Below are 23,920 nucleotides of genomic sequence, written 5' to 3' on the forward strand. Positions count from 1 at the left end.
TGAGCCCATTCATTGAATTTTTAAATTTCAGTTATTGCATTTTTCAGTTTTATAATTTCTAGTTAGTTATTCTTTATATCTTCTATTTTATTGTTAAGATTTTCTATTTTCTGAGATCTTCTATTTTTCCATTTGTTTTAAGGGTATTTGTATTTCTTGTTGAAACATTATTTGATGGCTACTTTAAAATCTTTGTCAGATAATTCCAGCATCTTCTCAGTGTTGGCATCTGTTGACTGTTTTTTCTTATTCAAGTTGAGATTTTCTCTAATCCTGGTATAACTAGTGAATTTCTGTTTTATTCTGGATATTTGGGGTAGTATGTTTTGAGTCACTGTATCTTATTTAAATCTTCTGTTTTGCAGACCACTTCTAACACCACCCCAGTGGGGAAAAGTGGGCACTGCTTCATTACTGACAGGTGTAGGTGAAATACCAGGTTCTTTTTTTGGCCTCTATTGACAACCTGTTGCAGGAAGGGGTGTCTCATTACTGATGGGTGGGAACAGGAGTTGAGGTTCTCTACTATAACTCCACTGACACCTCCATGGTTCAGAGGGAGACCTGTTAATGTTCCCCATGGGGTAGGAAGACTTTGGTAATGCTAGATGGTGGTGAAAGTCCTGGCTTTCTACTAGGTCTCCTCCTACATCACCCCAGTGGGGCAGGGGAGGGATGCCTCACTGCCCTGCATGGAAGACACCATGGGAGAGAGCCCCATTACCACTGGAAGGGGATCAACATCCCAGCTACCCTCTAGGCCTTCCTGACACCATTTGGCTGGGAGAGAATTGTGCCTCATTATAGATAGATGAGGTCAGAAGTTCCCACTTGTGCTTTGGTGAGGAAGGCAGGGAATGAGGGGATGTTGCATGCTAGAGTAGGGCAGTTCTTATCTAAAAGTTTTCTGTCTTGCTAGTCTGCTCCTCTGGGTAGAGAAAGCAGGCTTTTGTTGGGACTTTATGCCTGTGCCTAGTGGTATTTCCAGGTTGCAACTTTCTCCAGGACCTATATATGAGGACCTATATATGAAGTGGAATATATGATGCAGAGAAAACTTAGGGAACTCACTGGTTTGTTGTTCCTTGCATTCTAGGATCCCTAGCTGGTGTACCTTCTTCTCTCTACCATTCAGAGTCTTCATTTTTTTTTTTTTTTTTTTTTTTTTTGCGGTACGCGGGCCTCTCACTGTCGTGACCTCTCCCATTGTGGAGCACAGGCTCCAGACGCACAGGCCCAGCGGCCATGGCTCATGGGGCTAGCCGCTCCGCGGCACGTGGGATCTTCCCAGACCAGGGCACGAACCCGTGTCCCCTGCATCGGCAAGCGGACTCTCAACCACTGCACCACCAGGGAAGCCCCAGAGTCTTCATATTTTTGTTTCATATATAATGTCTCAAGATTTTAGCTGTACTTAGTGAGACAAATAGGGAGAAGTATGTCAGCCAGTCTGCTACCCCAGAATCTGGATCCTCTTGTTCAATTATTCGAAATTATAAGTGTCTGGTGTTTTAAGTTGGCTGGCAATTTGAGGAGGAGAGAGGGGAAATGCAAAAGAGAGTATGCATAGTAACTAGGCTGAACCTGCTAAGGGAGGTTACCTGAGGGCCACAGTTTCACACACAGACTTTAAACCAAAACCTCTGTGTGTTTCCCTAGGACTTGCCCCTGTCCTGCATAGTCTCTGATAACTCCTTTCCTTTAGATAGCATCCTATGCTGGGCTAAATCATTTGCCCTTTCTGCATCCACTTACCCTGTGCTATACAGTTGGTCCTTATTGGTTATCTGTTTTATGTATACGATAGTAGTGTGTATCTGTTAATCCGAAATCCCTAGGTTATCCCCTGCCCCTTTCCCATTTGGTAACCATGTTTGTTTTCTATGTCTGTGAGCCTATTTCTGTTTTGTAAATAAGTTCATTTGTACCATTTTTTAGATTCCACATATGAGTGATACCATATGGTATTTGTCTTTCTCTGTCTGACTTACTTCACTTAGTATGATAATCTCTAGGACCACCCATATACCATCTACTTTTAATCTATGTAAAGAAAGCTTATGCATTTATATGTCTTTATCATCTGGAGAACTGGGACTCTGTTTTGTACATCTTCGAGTTCCCATTGCTTAAAAAATTCCATGGCAGCAAGCTTCGTTCTGTTCTATGCTGAATCTCTAGCATTTGCAGTGCTGTCTGGGATATACCATGTGCTCAAGAAAGGCTTGAGAAAGTCAGGAAGTTGACTACCTATTGGAACTCTTCTTTATTCTGAAAATTCTCATTTCATAAGACAATGTATACATACCTTGCACTATGTGGTAATGGATTTTGATCTGCCTTGCCTGTGTTGGCTGATGGAATGACATTAAACACATTAGGAGAACACCTTGTTCATTTGTGGGTAACAAGGTTACTTTACCGGGATGCAAGCTGAATAAACTGAATCTGTGTTGCCCAACACTACAAAGAGAATTTGTAGAAATTTTTCCCAATAAAAATGAAAAAAGCCTCCCCAAAATAATGAAAAATCATAGAATGAGTTGAATGCTAAGTAGTATTTTTGTAGTGACGTTCTCAGGTGGGATCTGAAAATAAATCATTCTGGAGAGACAGGACTCCATCACCACCTCAGCCATCTCAGCCCTGTCTACTTATTAACAAAAACAATAATATTGGCTACTATATATTGATGTATTGAATGTGACAGGCATTATACTATTGTTTTATGTGTACTATCTCATTTAATTCTCATAACACTTCTGAGGGTATCAGTATTCCCATTTTACAGATGAAGAAACAAAAGGGGATTAAGGAAACTTACTTGCCCAAAGTCACACTGCTGGTAAGAGCCAGAGCCAGGATTCAAACTCAGCTTACCTAACCCCAAAGTCTGCTCCCTGACCCTCCACCCTAGGACACACAGGAGCACCAGAACAGCCTGATCGCCTTGCCTCTCTCTTATTTGCCTGTCTCTCCAGCACACTGATTCTCAATCGGAGAATTCCACCTTGCAACAGAATCCCTTAAGTGGGCATTTCCCACCCCCAGAATTTCTAATCTGCAAGTCTTGATGGGCTTTATAAGTCTGCAGCTCTAGCAAGTTCCCAGGAGTAGGAGTTACCTGTTGCTGTAGAACCAGCTGAGTAAGCTTGGGCTCATGGTCTCTCACAAGGCTGTAGTCACTATGTTGGCAGGGGCTGTGCACAGCTCAAGGTCGGACTGCAGGATGTCTTACTTCCACACTTGCTCAGGTGGCTGTTGACAGGCCTCAGATCCCCGCTGGCTGTTGGCTAGAGACATCAGTTCCTTGCCACATGAGCCTTTCCATGGCCCTGTTTTACAGTATGTCATCTGGCTTCTCCCAGAGCAAGGGGTCCATGAGAGGCACCCCCAAATGGAAGCCACAACCTTTTTATGACCTAATCTTGGAAGTGACATCCCGTCATTTCTTCCAAAGTCTATTCATTAGAAGTGAGTCACTACGTCCAGCTCACACTCAAGGGGAGGAGCTCATAAAAGGGCCCCCATCAAGGTGGTGAAGTCTTTTGATGGCCATCTTAGAGGCTGCCCACCATACTGGGTGCTGCTGGTGGCTTTACAAATACTGTTCTAATTAATGGCCTTAGAACAAAGACCTTTTTTCCTGAGAAAATCACAGTTCCTTGGTGAGTAAACAGATATATTGCCCTAGTAGCACCCCCAAGGTGGAGAAGTTGGAAGAGAGGAGAGCTGTTTTCCATCAGAAAGGCAGAAAATAAAGGACACTTAGGACACCATTCACCAGCCAGAATTCTCTCTAAAGGCCCATAACCAAGCTATGAAAATGATAATGTTCTAAAATTCTGATAAAGAAAAAGTTGAGGATAAAACTATCACTGATGGCATCAAGAGGTCCCAGCCAACAACTCCGGTACAGGCTGGCAGAAACCTAGGGGATGGTGCATTGAAAAAGTCCAAGTTTTCTTTTGTTTGAAAATAAGTGAGCTCATCTCTAGTGGCAGTAAGCACGTTCCTGTGGAAACCCCAGCTTGAGGGTGGCTTGGCTTCCTTCCAGGCAGCTCTATGTCATTTACTCACTGAAAGCCTTAGGAGGACAGCTTCTTTACGTACTGTACATAAAGTGCACCAGAGAGTCTCGCATAAAGATGTGCTCATTAACATCCATTCCCTCTGCGGGGACTTTGAGAGTTATAAACGAGGCTAAGGTGTGGTCCTTGCTTAGTTATGGAGCTGTTATTTCCACCTATGAAACAACAGGAATTTTTACAATGTAGAAGCGTGAAAAGGACATGGGATTTAGAATCAGAAGAATACAGCTGACCGTTAACAACGTGGGGGTGAGGAGCGCAGTGGAACATCTAAATATACAGTAACTTAACTGTCAGCCCTCCATATCCACAGTTCCACATCCAGAGATTCAACCATCCATGGATCCTATTTGCTATTGAAAAAAATCTGCAAGTGGACCCATGCAGTTCAAACTCATGTTGTTCAACGGTCAATTGTATAATGACACACAGAGCTGTGTGAACTCAGGCAATCACTTAAGCTCTCTGATTTTCTATTACCTTATTTATAGGATATGGATAATATGCCAGCTGTTTCTAGCTCACAGTGGAGTTGAGGGGAGGGAACTAAGTAAAAGCACTTTTTAAACTTACAGCAATATTTGGGTGCTAAAAAAAATACACAGTGATTCTCGACTTTGGATGCATATTAGAATCACCCAGCAAGCTTTGAAAAGTCCCAGTTCCCAGGCTGTACACCAAACCATTATGTACTAATTATGTCTCCCCTTCTTCCTCTGCCTCCTTCTCTTTCTCCATATATGTGTGTGTCTGTGTGTCTGTGTGTATGTACATAGCCTCTTGAAATAGTCAAGAGAAATTTCACTTGTGTTTGCACCAAATCGTATACACAAAGTGCTGGGGAATGACATTCCAAAGAGGTGCTGTGAAGGAGGTGTGCACTGGGGTGGGACTGGGGTTGGAGGGTTGTTAAGACTCGAAGAACACATGGGAAGAAAGGTTTCCTCTCCCAGGGTGATGGGTTGATTTCAAAGGACAGAGAGATGGATGGTTGTGCAACACGAAGACAAAGTATTCTGTCAGTGTGGACAAATTTTACTTTGAAATTCAGTTAGGTTGCCTGAGTGGATAACTGCAACCCGGGACAAAGTGAAGGCAGCACAGGCGCCTAAGGAAGGTTCAGCGTGAGTACATCTAGTGAATGTCCGTGCCAAGACAGAAGGAGTAACAAGTGCCTGAGTGTGTTTCTGTTCAAATTCTGTTCTCAGGCAGTATTGTTTAGGCAAGAGCTTTTTGCCCCAGCCACTGACCCTTAAAAAGTGTTTCTAATGAGCATGCCAAGTTCAGTAATTACTTTCAAGACCTAATTCTTTGATCAAGGTAGAAGACTTGATTTTTTTGAAATAGTCTTGAAAGTAGAAATTTTAAGAGAAACAAGGTTTGGTTTGTTTCTAATCTTCACATTTTCCAAAATTACTGTGAACAAAGTACTTCACTGGCATCTGTATTTTAGGGATTAACCAAAACATGGGTTTATACCCAAAAGAAACTAAACAGAGAAAGGACACTGTGCTCACTTGCTGTGTTCTCCTCTCTGTTCTATAGAACCACATGCCGTGGGAAGAACAACCAGGCAAGAAGCCCAGTTGCTCCCGCAGTCTGAAAGCTTTTCACACTGAGCCAGCTCAGGGGCCATTCTCTACTGCTGAGACGGGGACATGGAGCCTCCCCTTCATCTCTGCAGAGGACGTCCCCAGGGAGACTCCTTCACAACCCAGGAGCACCTCTCAGCACTCACACATCAGTTTAGATGACCTGTGGCTGGAGAAGATGCAGAGGAAGAAGTTGAAGAAGTTGGCCCAGTTTGAAAGGAAGATGCATGCATGTAAAGATGGAATCCAAGTAAGCTGCCCACATGCCATCGTCATCAGACTTGGCCTGGTACCCCCTCTTCCAGTACAGCTGCTTGCCTTTCCTGTCCCCTGCCCACCTCTGCCCTATACAGCCTGCAGGAGAGACGCTGCATAGTCATGTGTCTGAGAGCCACAGAGGCTGTGGCCCCCTCTTCCCTCTCTGCAGTCTGGCCCTGTGCAAGGCAATGGGGCAGAACTGAAGACGGCGGGGCCTGTCCTCAAGCCCTTTGCATAGGAATTACCATTCAGTGAGGACCCACTCACTGAATGTTAGACACTGGACAGCATTAGCTCTAATACTCATAAAGTTGCATGACATTCTGATATAACAGTCTTAAATCAATCAAGCAAAATTATATAAAGAGAACTAGATTTTGTCTCTAGGGACATTTTGACACCATGATTTTTACATGAAACTGTCAGCTGTTTAAAAATGACTCAGTAGTTTATAAAGCATACCTTTTACCCAATCCCTAACTCTGTTTCTTGTTCTTTCCCTTTATAAAATAGCAGTATTTTTTATTATCAAGTATTTGTGAAATACACATCCCTGAGTCTCACCTCATCCCTGATACCCACCTTTATTTATTTTTTTGTTTCAGGTACTGTTGTTTTTTTTTTAAACATCTTATTGGAGTATAATTGCTCTACAATGGTGTGTTAGTTTCTGCTGTATAACAAAGTGAATCAGCCATACATATACATATATCCCCATATCTCCTTCCTCTTGTGTGTCCCTCCCACCCTCCCTATCCCACCCCTCTAGGTGGTCACAAGGCACCGAGCTGATCTCCCTGTGCTATGCAGCTACTTCCCACTAGCTATCTATTTTACATTTGGTAGTGTTTATAAGTCCATGCCACTCTCTCACTTCATCCCAGATTACCCTTACCCCTCCCCATGTCCTCAAGTCCATTCTCTACGTCTGCATCTTTATTCCTGTTCTGCCCCTAGGTTCTTCAGAACCTTTTTTTTTTAGACTCCATATATATGTGTTAGCATTCGGTATTTGTTTTTCTCTTTCTGACTTACTTCACTCTGTATGACAGACTCTAGGTCCATCCACCTCACTACAAATAACTCAATTTCATTTCTTTCTATGGCTGAGTAATATTCCATTGTATATATGTGCCACATCTTCTTTATCCATTCATCTGTCGATGGACACTTAGGTTGTTTCCATCTCCTGGCTATTGTAAAGAGAGCGGCAATGAACATTGGGGTACATGACTCTTTTTGAATTTTGGTTTTCTCAGGGTATATGCCCAGCAGTGGGATTGCTGGGTCATATGGTAGTTCTAATTTTAGTTTTTTAAGGCACCTCCATACTGTTCTCCATACCACTTTTTTTTTAAATCGAGGTGAAATTCACATAACATAAAATGAACCATGTTAAGGTGTACAATACAGTGGCATTTAGTAGATTCACAAGACTTTGCAGGCCTTATCTCTACCTAGGTCCAAGACATTCTTATCATCTCAAAAGGAAGCTTCACAACTATTAAGCAGTCACAACCCACTTCCCCTCCCTAGACCCTGGCAAGCACTAATCTGCTTTCCATCTCTATGGATTTCCTATTTACCTATGGATATTTCATATAAATGGAATTACAGTGTGTGACCTTTGGTGCCTGACTTCTTTCACTTAGCATCGTGTTTTTAAGGGTCTTCTCTGTTGTAGCATACAGCAGCACTTTGTTCTTTTTTATGACTGAATAATATTCCATTGTGTGGCTATGTTTGTTTCTATTATCTGTTCATCCACTGATAGACATAGGGTTGTCTCCACCTCTTGGCTATTGTAGCTAGTGCTGTCTGGAACACTTGTGTATAAGCTTTTGTTTGTATACATGTTTTCTATTCTTTTGGGTATATACATAGGAGTGGAATTGTTAGGACACATGGTAATTCTATGACTAACTGTCTGAGGAGCTGCCAAACTGTTGTCTACACCATTTTACATTTCTACAAACAATGTACGAAGGTTGCCAGTTCTCCACATCCTCCCCAACACTTGTTGTTTTGTGTTGTTTTGTTTAAACTATACCATCCTGCTGGGTCTGAATGGTACCTCATTGTGGTTTGATTTGCATTTTCCTAGTGACTAATGTTGAACATATTTTCATACGCTTGTTGGCCATTTGTATATCTTTTTTGGAGAAATGTCTATTCAAGCCTTTTGCCCATTTTTAAATTGGGTTATTTATCTTTTTGTGGTTCACTTGTAGGGGTTCTTATGTATGGAGATACTAGACCCCTATCAAATAAGTGATTTACAAGTATTTTCTCCCATCTGTAGGTTGCCTTTCACTTTCTTGATAGTGTCTACTGCTGCACAAAAGTATTTAATTTTGATGTAATCCAATCTATCTGTTTTTTTCTTTTGTTGCTTATGAATTTATTGTAATGTCCAAGAATCCACTGTCAAATCCAAGGTCATAAAAATTTACTTTTATGCTTTCTTCTAAGAGTTTTTATACCTTTTGCTCTTACCTTTAGGTTTTGTATTCATTTCGAATTCATTTTTGTGTTTTGTGTGAAGTAGAGTTCCAACTTCAAGCTTTTCCATGTGGATATTTTGTCACTCTGCACCACTTGTTGAAGAGACTATTCTTTCCCTCACTGAATGATTTTGACACCCTTGTAAAAAACCAAATGACCTTAGATGTATAGGTTTATTTCCGGACTCTCAATTCTATTCCACTGGTCTATACATCTGTGCTTTTGCCAATATCACACTGCTTTAATTACTGTAGCTTTCTATTAAGTTTTGAAGTCGGGGTGTGTGAGTCCTCTGGGTTATTTTTCAAGATTATTTTGGCTATTTGCTGTCCCTTGTAGTTCCAAATGAATCTTAGGATCAGCTGTTTCATTTCTTGGGGAAAATAAAGGCCATTGTAATTTTGATAAGATTACATTGAATCTGTAGATCACTCTGGAGAGTATTGCCTTCTTAACGATATTAAATCTTTAAATCCATGAACACAGGGTGTTGCCTGACTTTTTAGGTGTTCTTTAACTGCTTTTCACAATGTTTTGTAATTTTCACTGTACAAGTCTTACACATCGTTGGTTAAATATTTCTTAATTATTTTGTTCTTTCTGATGGTATTGCAAATGGAATTGTTTTCTTAATTTCATTTGGGCTTGTTCATTGCTAGTTTATAGAAATACAATGGATATTTGTATATTGATCTTGTACCCTAAAAATTTGCTGAATTTATTATCTCTAAGAATATTTTTGTGTATTATTTAGAAATTTCTATATATAAGATACAGACCCTGTACATTTAAAAAATTTATATCTTTGCATTTAATTTTCTTAGGGATTATTATAAATGGCATTATGTTCTTAATTTTATTTTCCACCAGTTGATTCTTAGTATTTTGAAATATTATTGATTTTTATGTGTTGATATTGTAGCCTGTGACCTTGCTGAATTCATTTATCGGTTCCAGGAATATTTTTTAAAGACTCCTTGGGATTTTCTATGTAGACAGTCATATCATCTACAGGTAGGGACAGTTTCATTTTTCCCTTTCTAATCTGTATGCTTTTTTCCCTTGCCTTACTGCAGTGGTTAGGAATTCTAATACTGTGTTGACTAAGAGTGGGAAAAGTGGATATCCTTGCCTTATTCCCTGTCTTAATAGGATAAATTTCAATATTTCACTATTAAGTATGATGTTAGCTGTAGAGTTTTTATAGTATCTCTTACTCAAGTTGAGGAATTTCCTCTCTAATCCTAGTTCGCTGAGATATTTTTTAAAAATCATAAATGTGTGTTGGATTTTTTTCAAAAGCTTTTTCTGTGTCAATTGATGTGATCATTTTATGTTTTCTTCCTTAGCCCCTTGATATGGTAGATTATATTAATTGATTTTTTGGTATGTTGAATCAGCCTTCTCCACTTGGAATAAATCCCACTTGGTCATGCACTATATATGGAATGTATAATTTTTATACATTCCTATATTAATTTGCTAATATTTTGTCCAGATCTTCTGCATCTAAACTCATGAGAGATATTGAGCTGGGGCTTTTGCTTTTGTATTATCTTTCCATAGTTTTGGTATCAGGGTAATATGGACCTCATAAAATGAGTTGGAAAGTAGTCTCTCCTCTTCTATATTCTTAAAAAGATTGTGTAAAATTGGTTCCCTTTGCTCTGAAGTCTACTTTGATATCAGTATAACCACTTCTTTTTTGATTAATGTACCTTTTTTCATCTTTTTACTTTCAACCTGTCATTGATTTAAGTGAATTTCTTATGGCAGCATTGTTGGATCTTTTTATTTTATCCACTCTGATTGTCTTTTAATTGGTATATTTTGATAGTTAACATTTGAAATAATTATTATGTTAGGGCTTAAATATGCCATTTTATTATTTGTTTTCTGATTGTTTCTTCTGTTTCCCAATACTCTTTTCTGTCAGTTACATGAACAGTTTTTAGGATTCCATCATAATTTATTTGTGGCATTTTTGAATATATTGTTCTGTTTGGTTCACATAGTCGTTGCTAAAAGTGTTCCATATATACATAACTTATCACAGTCTACTGTTATCAACATTTTACCACTTCCAATGAACTGCAGTAATCTTAGTTCCACCGAGGTTCATTTACCATCTCCACTATTAAAATACAATTGCCTTGTGATTTCTTTACATACATTTTTTTTTGAAGTATGGTTGATTTACTTCCAATATTATGTTAGTTTCAGGTATACAACTTAGTGATTCAATATTTTTATAGATTACACTGAATATAAAGTTATAAAATAATGGCTGTACTTCTCTGTGCTGTACAATATATCTTTGTTGCTTATCATTTTATATATAGTAGTTTGTACCTCTTAATCCCCTTTCTCCTACCTTGCCTCTCCATCCACCCTTTCCCCACTGTTAACGACTGGTTTGTTCTCTGAATCTTTGAGTTTCTTTCTGTTTTTTGTTATATTCATTTATTTTTTAGATTCCACATATAACTGAAAATAGACAGTATCTTTCTTTCTCTGTCTGACATTTCTCTAAGCATAATACCCTCAAGGACCATCCATATCATTGCTGCAAATGGCAAAGTTTCATTCTTTTTTATGGCTGAGTAATATTCCAATGTATGTATATGCCACATCTTCTTTATCTATTCATCTGTTGATGGACACTCAGGTTGCTTCCATACCTTACCAATTTTGGACAATACTGCAATGAACACTGGGGTGCATATATCTTTTTCAATTGTTGTTTTTGTTTCCTTTGGATATATACCCAGGAGTGGAGTTGCTGGAACATATAGTAGTTTTATTTTTAATTTTTTAAGGAACTTCTATATTGTTCTCCATAATGGCTGTACCAATTTACATTGCCACCAACAGTGCACTAGGGTTGCCTTTTCTCCACATCCTCACCAACATTTGTTATTTGTTGTCTTTTTGATGACAGCCATTCTGACAGGTCTGAGGGGATATCTCATTGTATGTTTTTTAATTAAATTTTTTATTGGAGTATAGTTGATTTACAACGTTGTGTTAGTTTCTGCTGTACAGCAATGTGAGTCAGTTATACATACACATATATCCACTTTTTAAGATTCTTTTCCCATACTGTTCATTACAGAGTATTGAATAGAGTTCCCTGTGCTATTCAGTAGGTTCTTATTAGTTATCTATTCTATATATAGTAGCGTGTATATGTCAATCCCAATCTTCGAATTTATCCCTCTCCCACTATTCCCCCCTGGTAACCACAAGTTTGTTTTCTACATCTGTGACTCAACTTCTGTTTTGTAAATAGGTTCATTTGCACCATTTCTTTAGATTCCACATATAAGTGGTATCATATGATATTTGTCTTTCTCTGTCTGACTTACTTCAATCAGTATGACAATCCCTAGGTCCAATCTAGAGTATTTTTAATTTCATTTATTGTGTTGTTCATCATTGCTTGTTTCATCTTTAGGTTCTTCTAGGTCCTTATTGAATGTTTCTTGCATTTTATCTATTCTATTTCCAAGATTTTGGATCATCTGTACTATCATTATTCTGAATTCTTTTTCAGGTAGACTGCCTCTTTCCTCTTCATTTGTTAGGTCTGGTGGGTTTTTATCTTGCTCCTTCATCTGCTGTGTGTTTTTCTGTCTTCTCATTTTGCTTATCTTACTGTGTTTGGGGTCTCCTTTTTGCAGGTTGCAGGTTCGTAATTCCTGTTGTTTTTGGTGTCTGTCTCCAGTGGCTAAGGTTGGTTCAGTGGGTTGTGTAGGCTTCCTGGTGGTGGGGACTAGTGCCTGTGTTCTGATGGATGAGGTTGGATCTTGTCTTTCTGGTGGGCAGGTCCACGTCTGGTGGTGTGTTTTGGGGTGTCTGTGGACTTATTATGATTTTAGGCAGCTCTCTCCTAATAGGTGGGGTTGTGTTCCTGTCTTGCTAGTTGTTTGGCATAGGGTGTCCAGCACTGGAGCTTAATGGTCGTTGAGTGAAGCTGGGTGCTCATGTTGAGATGGAGATCTCTGGGAGATTTTTGCTGTTTGATATTATGTGGAGCTGGGAGGTCTCTTGTGGACCAGGGTCCTGAAGTTGGCTCTCCCACCTCAGAGGCACAGCGCTGACTCCTGGCTGCAGCACCAAGAGCCTTTCATCCACACCGCTCAGAATAAAAGGGAGAAAAAGTAGAAAGAAAGAAAGAGAGGGAGGGAGGGAGGGAGGGAGGAAGGAAGGAAAGAGAGAAAGAGGATACAGTAAAATAAAGATAAAATAAAATAAAGTTATTAAAATAAAAAATAATTATTAAGAAAAAAATTTTTTTAAAAAGGAAAAAAAAAAAAAAACAGACGAATAGAACCCTAGGACAAATGGTGAAAACAAAGCTATACAGACAAAATCTCACACAGAAGCATACACATACACATTCACAAAAAGAGGAAAAGGGGAAAAAATAATAAATCTTGCTCTCAAAGTCCACCTCCTCAATTTGGGATGATTCGTTGTCTATTCATGTGTTCCACAGATGCAGGGCACATCAAGTTGATTGTGGAGCTTTAATCCGCTGCTTCTGAGGCTGCTGGGAGAGATTTCCCTTTCTCTTCTTTGTTCGCACAACTCCCGGGGCTCAGGTTTGGATTTGGCCCCGCCTCTGCGTGTAGGTCGCCGGAGGGCGTCTGTTGTTCGCTCAGACAGGACAGGGTTAAAGGAGCAGCTGACTCGGGGGCTCTGGCTCACTCAGGCTGGGGGGAGGGGTACGGATGTGGGGTGAGCCTGCGGCGGCAGAGGCTGGCATGACGTTGCACCAGCCTGAGGTGCGCCGTGCGTTCTCCCGGGGAAGATGTCCCTGGATCCCAGGACCCTGGCAGTGGCGAGCTGCACAGGCTCCCCGGAAGGGGGTGTGGAGAGTGACCTGTGCTCGCACACAGGCTTCTTGGTGGCGGCAGCAGCCTTAGCGCCTCATGCCCGTCTCTGGGGTCCGCGCTGATGGCCGCGGCTCGTGTCCATCTCTGGAGCTCTTTTAAGCAGCGCTTTTAATCCCCTCTCCTCGCGCACCAGGAAACAAAGAGGGAAGGAAAAGTCTCCTGCCTCTTCGGCAGCTCCAGACTTTTTCCCGGACTCCCTCCCGGCTAGCCGTGGTGCACTAACCCCCTGCAGGCTGTGTTCACGCCGCCAACCCCAGTCCTCTCCCTGTGCTCTGACCGAAGCCCGAGCCTCAGCTCCCAGCCCCGCCCCAGCTGGTGAGCAGACAAGCCTCTCGGGCTGATCAGTGTCGGTCGGCACCGATCCTCTGTGCGGGAATCTCTCCGCTTTGCTCTCCGCACCCCTGTGGCTGTGCTCTCCTCCGCGGCTCCGAAGCTTCCCCCTCCACTACCCGCAGTCTCTGCCCGCTAAGGGGCTCCTAGTGTGTGGAAACCTTTCCTCCTTCACAGCTCCCTCCCACTGGTGCAGGTCCCGTCCCTATCCTTTTGTCTCTGTTTACTCTTTTTTCTTTTGCCCTACCCAGGTACGTGGGGAGTTTCTTGCCTTTTGGCAGGTCTGAGGTCTTCTGCCAGCGTTCAGTAGGTGTTCTGTAGGAGTTGTTCCACATGTAGATGTATTTCTGATGTATCTGTGGGGAGGAAGATGATCTCTGCGTTTTACTCTTCCACCATCTTCCCCAATATCCCACATCTGCTTTATCCATTCCTCCTTTGATGGACATTTAGGTTGCTTCCATGTCCTGGATATTGTAAATAGTGCTGTATTGAACATTGGGGTGCATGTATCCTTTTTTTTTTTTTTTTGTGGTATGCGGGCTTCTCACTGTTATGGCCTCTCCCATTGTGGAGCACAGGCTCCGCGGCCATGGCTCATGGGCCTAGCCACTCTGCGGCATGTGGGATCTTCCCGGACCGAGGTACGAACCCGTGTCCCCTGCATCGGCAGGCGGACTCTCAACCACTGCGCCACCAGGGAAGCCCGCATGTATCCTTTTGAATTATGGTTTTTCTCTGAATATATGCCCAGGAGTGGGACTGCTGGATCATATGGTATCTCTATTTTTAGTTTTTTAAGGAACCTCCGTACTGTTCTCCATAGTGGCTGCACCAATTTACATTCCCACGAACAGTGTAGGAGGTCATTGTGGTTTTGAATTACATTCCCTGACAATTAGTTGATGTTGTATTTTCATGTGCCTGCTGGCCATCTGTATGTCGTCTTTGGGAAAATGCCTATTCAGGTCCTCTGCCCTTTTTTTTTATTGGGTTGTTTAGCTTTTTTTGGTGTAGAGTTGTATGAGCTGTTTATACATTTTGGATATTAACTGCTTATCAGACATTATTTGCAAATATCTTTTCCCATTCAGTAGGTTGCCTTTTCATTTTATTGATGGTTTCCTTCACTGTGCAAAAGCTTTTAAGTTTGATTAGGTCCGATTTGTTTATTTTTGCTTTTGTTTCCCTTGCCTAAGGAGGCAAATCCAAAAAAATATTGCTAAGGCCTATGTCAAATATTATACTGTCTATGTTTTCTTCTAGGAATTTTATACTTTCTGATCTTACATTTAGGTCTTTAATCCATTTTGAGGGTTTTTTTTTTTTTTTATGGTGTGAAGAAATCTTTTAATCTCATTCTTTTACACACAATTGTCCAGTTTTCCCAGCACTACTTATTGAAGAGACTATTTTCCCATTGTATATTCTTAACTCCTTTGTCATAGATTAATTGACCATATTGCATGGGTTTGTTTCTGGGCTCTCTATGATGTTCCATTGATCCAGGTACCTGTTTTTGTGCCAATACCATTCTGCTTTGATTACTATAGCTTTGTAGTATCGTATGAAGTCAGAGAGCATGACACCTCCAGCTTTGTTCTTTTTTCTCAAGATTGCTTTGGCTATTCGGGATCTTCTGTGGTTCCATACAAATTTTAGGATTATTTATTTGTTCTTCTTCTTTGAAAAAATGTTATGGGTATTTTGATAGGCATTGCATTAAATCTGTAGACTGCTTTGGGTAGTACCGATATTTTAACAATAGTACTTCTAATTCATGAATATAGGATGCCTTTCCATTTATTTATATCATCTCCAGTTTTTTTTTTTATCAATGTCTTATAGTTTTCAAAGTATATGTCTTTCTCCTCCTTGGTTAAATTTATTCTTACACATTTTATTCTTCTTGATGCGATTGTAAATGGGATTGTTTTCTTGCTTCTCTTTTTCATAGTTAATTATTAGTGAATAGAAAAGCAACAGATTTCTGTATATTAATCTTATATCCTGCAACTTTATTGAATTCATTTATTCTAAAAGTTTTTTGGTGAAGACTTTAAGGTTTTCTATATATAGTATCATGTCATCTGCAAATATGATAGTTTTACTTCTTCCCGTCCAATTTGGATGGCTTTTTCTTTCTTGACTGACTGCTATGGCTAGGACTTCCAATACTGCGTTAAATAGAAATGGTGACAGTGGGCATCCTTGTCTTCTTCGTGATCTAGAAAGAAAAGCTTTCTAGTTTTCCCCATTGAGTATGATGTTAGGTGGGTTTGTTATAAATGGCCTTTATTATCTTGAGAAATTTCCCTCTATACCAAATTTGATAAGAGTTTTTATTGTGAATCGATACTGAATTTTGTCAAATGCTTCTTCTGCATCTATTGAGAGATCATGTGACTTTTATCCTTCATTTTGTTCATTCTTATAGCCTTGGTTGTACAGGAGTCTTTCTGCCAATTTCCAGTTAGTTTTCAGTGGTAATTGTTCCACATGTAGATGTATTTTTGATGTGTTCATGGGGATAGATGAGTTCCATGTCCTCCTACTCTGCCATCTTGCTCAATCCCCTTATCCTTCATTTTGTTAATGTGGTGTATCACATAGATTTATTTGCAGATGTTGGACCATCCTTGCCTCCCTGGGATAAAAACCCACTTGATCATGGTTTATGATCCTTTTTAATGCATTTTTGAATTGGTTTGCTAATATTTTGTTAAGGATTTTTGCATCTATATTCATCAGAGAAATTGGCCTGCAATTTCCATTTTTTGTAGTGTCTTTGCCTGGTTTTGGTATCAGGGTAATGCTGGCCTCATAGAACAAGTTTGGGAGTGTTTTCTCCTCTTCAATTTTTTGGAATAGTTTGAGGATAAGTATTCCATTTTCTTTAAATGTTTGGTAGAATTCCCCTGTGAAGCCATCTGGTTTTGGACTTCTGTATGTTGGGAGTTTTTTGATTACCAATTCAATTTCAATACTAGTAACCAGTCTGTTCAGATTATCTGTTTCTTCCTGATTCAGTCTTAGAAGATTATATGTTTCTAGGAATTTATCCGTTTCTTCTAGGTTGCCCAGTTTGTTGGTATGTAATTGTTCACAGTATTCTCTTATGATTGTATTTCTGTGATACCGGTTGTAAATTGTCCTCTTTCATTTCTAATTTTGTTTATTTGGGTCCTCTCTATTTTCTTCCTAATAAGCCTGACTAAAGGATTATCAATTTTCTTTATCTTTTAAAAATACAGCTCTTGGTTTCATTGGTCTTTTCTGTTATGGGTTTATTTTGGGGGGGGGGCTCTCTATTTTGTTTATATCTACTCTGATCTTTATTATTTCTGTTCTTTTGCTGACTTTGGGTTTTGTTTGTTCTTATTTTTCTAATTCCTTTAGATGGTGGGTTAGGTTGTTTATTTGAGATTTTTCTTATATATTGAGGTAGGCCTGTATCACTATAAACTTCCCTCTTAGAACTGTTTTTGCTGCATCCCATAGATTTTGGAAAGTTGTGTTTTTATTTTCATTTGTCTCAGGGTATTTTCTTTTTCTTTTCTTTCTTTCTTTTTTTTTTTTTTGATGTGGACCAGTTCTAAAGTCTTTATTGTTTCTTACAATATCGCTTATGCTTTATGTTTTGGTTTTTATGGCTGAAAGTCATGTGGGATCTTAGCTCCCTGGCCAGGGATAGAACTAGCACCCCCTGCATTGGAAGGCAAAGTCTTAACCACTGGACTACCAGGGAAGGCCCTGTCTCAGGGTATTTTCCGGTCTCCTCTTTGATTTCTTGGTTGACTCATTGGGTTTTTAGTAGCATGTTGTTTAGTCTCTATGTGTTTGTGTTTTACTTCCTGTAATAGATTTCTAGTTTCATACCATTGTGATCTGAAAAGATACTTTGTATATTTTTTATCCTCTTAAATGTGTTGAGACTTGTTTGGTGGACTATCATATGATCTATTCTAGAGAACATTCCATGTGCATGTGAAAAGAATGTGTATTCTGTTTTTGGATGGAATGTCCTGTAGGTAGCTATTAAGTCCAGCTGGTCTAATGTGTCATTTAATGTCACTGTTTCCTTACTGGTTTTCTGTTTGATAATCTGTCCATTGATGTAAGTGGGGTGTTAAAGTCCCCTAATATTATTGTATTATTGTCAATTCCTCCCTTTATTTCTGTTATGCAATGCAGTATTATTAACTATAGTTGCCCTGATGCACCTTACATCCCCATGACTTATTTTATAACTGAAAGTTTGTGTCTTTTGGCTGCCTTCACCCATTTTACCTACCCCCTACTCCCTGCCTTCGGCAAGTACCAATCTGTTCTCTGTCTCTATTAGCTTGGCTTTTCTTTTTTAAGATTTCACATACAGGGCTTCCCTGGTGGCGCAGTGGTTGAGAGTCCACCTGCCAATGCAGGGGACATGGGTTTGTGCCCCAGTCCGGGAAGATCCCACATGCCGCAGAGCGGCTAGGCCTGTGAGCCATGGCCACTGAGCCTGCACGTCTGGAGCCTGTGCTCCACAATGGGAGAGGCCACAACAGTGAGAGGCCTGTGTACCGCAAAAAAAAAAGATTTCACATACAAGTAAGATCATACAGTCTTTCTCTTTCTTGTCTGACTTATTTCACTTAGCATAATGCCCTCAAGAGCCATCCATGTAAATTTTCAATTGTAGCTATATTTTTCAGTCCTAATGTTTCCATTCTATTTTGTGTCTATTTCCCTGCTGTTATTTTCCATTCATTGCAAGAGTGTTCACACTTACTTCTTAGAGCACAATTATATGAGCTTCTTTAAAATCTTTTATAATTCCAGCACTGTATCATGTTGGTGCTGGGATCTGTTGTCTTTCCCTTATAAGTTATGGAGATTTTCATAGTTCTCTGTATATCAAATAATTTTGGGTTATATCTTGGAAATTTTGAATATTACGTTATGCGCCTTATTTAGTTTCTATGGAGAATAATAGTTAAGTTTTTCAGGCAGCTGACAGTTTAGGGTATAAGTTCTTACTGGCCTTCAAGGGCTATGTTTCTTATGTCGGTTCATGTTTTCAAGGTGTTTTCAGTGCTACTTGGATAATGTAGATCACCCAGTGGCCAGTCTGAGACCTGTAAAATGGTCTACTCCATAATTTGGTTCTCAAAGACTTTAGTATTCTGTTTAGGGTCAGATCCACCCAAGCACAGTTTGGGGGTAAGTCCAGTGGTCATAAACAACGTTATGGTGTCATTTTCTTGATCTCTTTCCTTTCTGCATTCTTCCAGACACTTCTTGGCTTCCAGGAGTCCCCCTCTTCCTGGACATTTTGCTAGAAAGCTAGGCTTTCGTTTTCCCACTCTGGCATATACTTCCTGCAACTATGTCTGCCTCTGGAGCCAAGGGGCAGGAAGACAGAGACAGGAAAAAAGAAATAGGGATGTTCCCCCTCCCTCAGAGTTTTAGGTGCCTGCCTGGCCATCACTGCCATACTATAATGGGATTTCCTGGGAGTCTAGGGTGGAACTAAATGACAACATAGAGGATTTCACCAATTTGCTCATACACTTGGGGTCCCTTTCCCCTCTCTTCAGACCAGAGAAGGCTTTTTGGAGTACTTTTGGTCCATACCCAGTTTTAAGCTGCTATTGAGTTCAGGCCAGAGGATACTGTAGGGACCACACAAAAGGTAACTCACTATAGGATTGGTGTAACTTCAAATACTGGCTTCCTTCTCCAACCCACCTGCTACCATTTATTTCAGAGCCCTTAGGTAACTGATTTATACATCTGCCCAATGTTTTTAGTTGCATTCAAATGGAAGAGATGGAGTGGGGTATCATACTCCCATCTTAATCCTTGTTTGTATATTTACATTTCCATTAATCACTAAAAGAATTTTCCAAGCACTGTTTACTTAATTTGTGTGGAATGCAAAAGAAAATGGAACATTTATTTGAATACATACCAAAAATTTTAAGTAAATTTCATAACTTTATAAAGTAGACAAAATCTGGAGGGGCCATGTTTATTTCTGGATAATGGAATGATAAAGAAAGGGACAATATCCTTGCCCTCCCAAGACCTCATGCAACACTGGTCCTTACTGTCTGAAGGGTAAAGTCTGTCTTATGATTATGAGGTGTCAGGGACTTCATGGGTTGCATTTTAATTAAGCACCCCTGCAAGAATATAGCTAAAACAAAGCCTTCCTTTTGGAGAAATGTCAGGCTGTGTGGCTGACCAGCTGGTGTAATTTGGGGGTTTGGAGACCTACTGTCAGTCCTCATTTCACATTGTTGAATGACAACCTGTTCTGCCATGGTTGCCACATATGACCATACAGGTTGCAGACTACTGACAACAAGAGAAACTTCTCTTTTTTCCATGGATTTTGAAATGAATGGCACCTCCCAGAGCTGTGTGCATTTTGGCTGCATGTTCTGCTCATGGCAAAGTCCTGTGCAATTAGAAAAATTATAATGTGGCAACGACAACATGTTATCTCTTTTCTTCATTTACTCTTTGCCTCTTTCCTCCTCTCCCAGTGCTGGAGGAAGATGACCATTACCTCTCCAGAGTCTTTGAATCTCCCTAGAAGAAGCCATCCGTTCTCCCAGAGTGCCCCGACAGGACTGAACCACATGGGCTGGCCAGAGCCCATACCTGACATTGGTGAGTTACATGCCTCTCTCTTTTCCTTCACACTCCGGTGTCCTGGCAAAAAGGACAAGACGTGAGAGCATGTTGTTGACAGCTGTGTTTACTTGTCTGGCAGAAGTAGCTTGAATGTGAGAAATAAACCATTGTCTTTAACGCCTTCAATTAGGAAGAGGTCCCTAACACTCTGATAAAGGGAATTCTTGGCTTCCGGAAGATTCCATTACTGAATCCCTAAACCTGGCTCCGTTTATTTATTTTGAGCAGAACTACTGACCATCCCGTGAAACTTGTAATAGAGTATAACTTACAGAGAGAGAGTTGTCTAATCTAGTGATGAAACCTGGGTGTTTTCCCTTCTGGGGGGACAAGCCTCTTCCTTGAGTTATATGGCAGCCTGTCTGAGTCCCTTTCCCAAAACTATGGCAAGCAGCATCACATCACATATTTCTCAATAAAAGGGCTGATTTTTGTGCCAGAAGGAAACTGCGACCCAGTGAGGGCCAGGATGGGGTATCCTCATGCACAGCTACCACCCTTCCTGGACTTAACCCAGGAAGGGCTGGACACAGTGAAAATGCTCAAGGCTCCTGGTGCAAGGACAGATGTTGGGTCTCAGGTCTTGAGCAGGTGCAGATTATGTTAGATGGCAACCTTATGGTTTAAAGGCATCCAGCTGGCTGAAGGAAGAGGCCAAATCTGGTGTTTAAAAAGGATAAAGAAGAGTTAAAGCCTTAGACAGGGTTGAAAAAACAAAATAGCTACACCTGCCAAACATGTACTTTTCCAGACTTGGGGAGTAGGGACAGGGCTGGCATTCAAGGATGTCTGTAGTTTGATCCTATTGGAGCTAAAGACCTGTAGAAAGCAGGTGAGATTAGCAAAAGATGATATGGGAGAATAGTGGCTGTGCCCTGATCATTAGAGTGTGGCATATGCTGTGCTGAGGAGTCAGCTCTGATACAGACATGAGTCCTGACCTCTGAATCTGACTCAGTGCATACTGGGTGCTGGTCCTGGGGGAGTTGGCTACTCAGATTAGCCAGTAGCCATGATTGTTTTCCATTAGCAAATGTCTGTGCTTATGCTGCATCATGCAGTGGATTTTAATCTTCCCCACATATAGTTGTAATCTTAAATTCACAAAAAGCAAAGTCATGAAATGGTGTTTGACATCTGCTGAAAGAATCCTTTCATGGGAAAAGATAGTTCTAACATAAACTCTTCATTAAGTCATGGAATAGTTTAGAGGCTCATGGAAGAGACAGTAATGGGTGAGAGTAGCATTTTTCCTGGAATAATCTTCAAGGCTGATTTTGGCTCTTGAAGTTAGAAACTTCTTACAAATTCAAGCTTAAAAATCATATGTTCCTATTATTTCAGAGCCTCATTTGAATTAATTAGTAGATATATTTATTGTAGAATAAGAGATTTTTGAAACCTCAATGTCACATGTCCCTCAGCATGCCTGCATGCTGAGGACACTGCTCTGGAAGTCAAAGGTCAGGGCTCTGGCTTCAGCTGCCCTTCATATGGGGGTGAGAAATTGGGCACTTCTCTCCATTTCTCTATCTCATACTACTTTTTATTTAAAAAAAAGAGTATAATTTCTGTATTCATCAGATCAATATGAGGGGCTCGCTTGGGTCTCTGTATTTAGCTTAGGAAAGCTTTCTTTTCGTCAATTATTGCTTCCACTGCAACTGCTCTATTCCAAACTTCTGGGGTTTCTTTCTACCGATTGTATTCCCAGGTTCTATCCCCAGAATCTCTCATTATTTTCATTATTTTATCCTTTTCCTCTCTGTTCTGGGAGAATATCTCAGTTTTATCTTCTGCTTTGCTTTTCTGGTTTCACCTCATCTGCTGTTCATTGCCTTCATTAATATTTGTGATTCAGTGATCATGTTTTTAATTTCCATACATTATTTCCAATGTCCTCTAGACGTTCATTAAAAACAGAAAGTTGGGAGTTTTGTAAAATTTTCTCCTGTTCATGTTTTATAAATTCATTTCCAAATTCATATGCTTTTCTTTTAACTGGTAATTTTTTTATAGGTGAAATTTCTCTATTTGCTTATCTTTACAGACATCAATTCTTCGCCAGCAATGGCTTGTTGTCAGGTAGCACTTGAGACAACATCCTTTCAGAGATTGTTACAGGTTCCTCTTAAAATCCTTCAAGCATAGCTGAAGCAGGAAAAGTTAAGCTTTCCTATAACGTATATCATGGGTTCAGTAACCTTGGTGCGGGAGCTTTCAGCAGTCCCAGCGAGAGGTTTGCCTCTTTCCAGCACTTCTTCTCTACGTTTGGTGGAGTAGTCAAGAATTAGCCTGATAGGGGAGCATGCCACCCTCTGCCCCACAAGTCGGTGCCCAGGATAAACTCTACCACACCCACTCTTCTCTGAGTGGAGCCAGCAGGGCCAGATATGACTCTGTGAGCCCCTAGCATGATGGTTGCACACAGCATCACGTAAAGTCCTCTGCAACTCCAGAACATTTGTTGAAAAGACTATTTTTCCCTTTGAATAGTCTTGACCCCCCTGTTGAAAGTAAGCTGATCACAGATGTATGGATTTATTCCTGGACTGTCAACTGCATTCCACTGATATATGTCTATTCTTGTACTAGTACCACACTGTCTTGTTTACCATTACTTTGTAGTAAGGTTTGAAATCAGAAAGTGGAGTCTTCCTACTTTCCCCTTCTTTTTCAGGAGTGTCTTAGCTATTCTGAGTCCCTTGCAATTCCATATGACTTTTAGAATCAGGTTGTCAATTTCTACAAAGATATCAATTGAGATTCTGATAAGGATTTTATTGAATCTGTACATGAGTTTGGAGAGCACTGTCATCTTAACAATGTTGAGTTTTCTGATCTATGAACATAGGACTTTTTCCCCATTTATTTAGGTCTTCTTTTGTTTCTTTCAACAACATTTTGTCATTTTCAGAATACAAGCTTTCACTTCCTTTGAAAAATTCATTCCTAAGTACTTTATATAATTTTTGATGCATTGTGAATGAAATTATCTCCTGAATTCCATTTTCAGACTGGTCATTAAAAGTGAATAGAAATACAATCAACTTTTGTATATTGATCTCGTATCCTGCAACCTTGTTGAACTCATTATTAGTTCTAGTTTTTTAATGGATTCCTTAGGATTTTCTACACACCAGATCATGTTATCTATAAGCAGAGACAGTTTTACTTCTTCCTTTCCCATCTGGATGTCTTTTTTTTCTTGCCTAAGTGCCCTGATTAGAGCCTCCAGTACTGTACATTTGAATAAAAATGGCAAGAATGGACATCCTTGTTTTTCCTGATTTTAGGGGGAAAGCATCCCATCTTCACCATTAAGTATGATGTTAGCTGTGGGGTTTTCACAGATGCCCTTTATTGGGTAAATAAAGTTCCTATATTCCTAGTTTGTCAAGTTTTTTTTGTCACAAGAGAGTGTTGGATTTTTGTCAAATGCTTGTCCTGTCTATTGAGATAATCATGCAACTTTTGTTCTTTATTCTGTTGATGTGGTGTATTACATTAATTGATCTTCAGATGTTAAACAATCCTTGCATTTCTGAGATAAATC

General features: G+C 40.1%; 1 protein-coding gene across 1 annotated transcript in view; it reads left to right on the forward strand.

Annotated features, from left to right (window-relative positions):
* Positions 1–23,920, forward strand: part of LOC101275616 (uncharacterized) — a 253,173-nt gene that overhangs the window by 133,681 nt on the left and 95,572 nt on the right. Inside the window, 2 exon segments of the mRNA XM_004276883.3 lie at positions 5,637–5,933; positions 20,214–20,340. Of these exon segments, the coding sequence (XP_004276931.2) occupies positions 5,637–5,933; positions 20,214–20,340 (424 nt within the window).

Source organism: Orcinus orca, chromosome 7 (genome assembly GCF_937001465.1).
Source record: "Orcinus orca chromosome 7, mOrcOrc1.1, whole genome shotgun sequence".
Taxonomy (NCBI): domain Eukaryota; kingdom Metazoa; phylum Chordata; class Mammalia; order Artiodactyla; family Delphinidae; genus Orcinus; species Orcinus orca.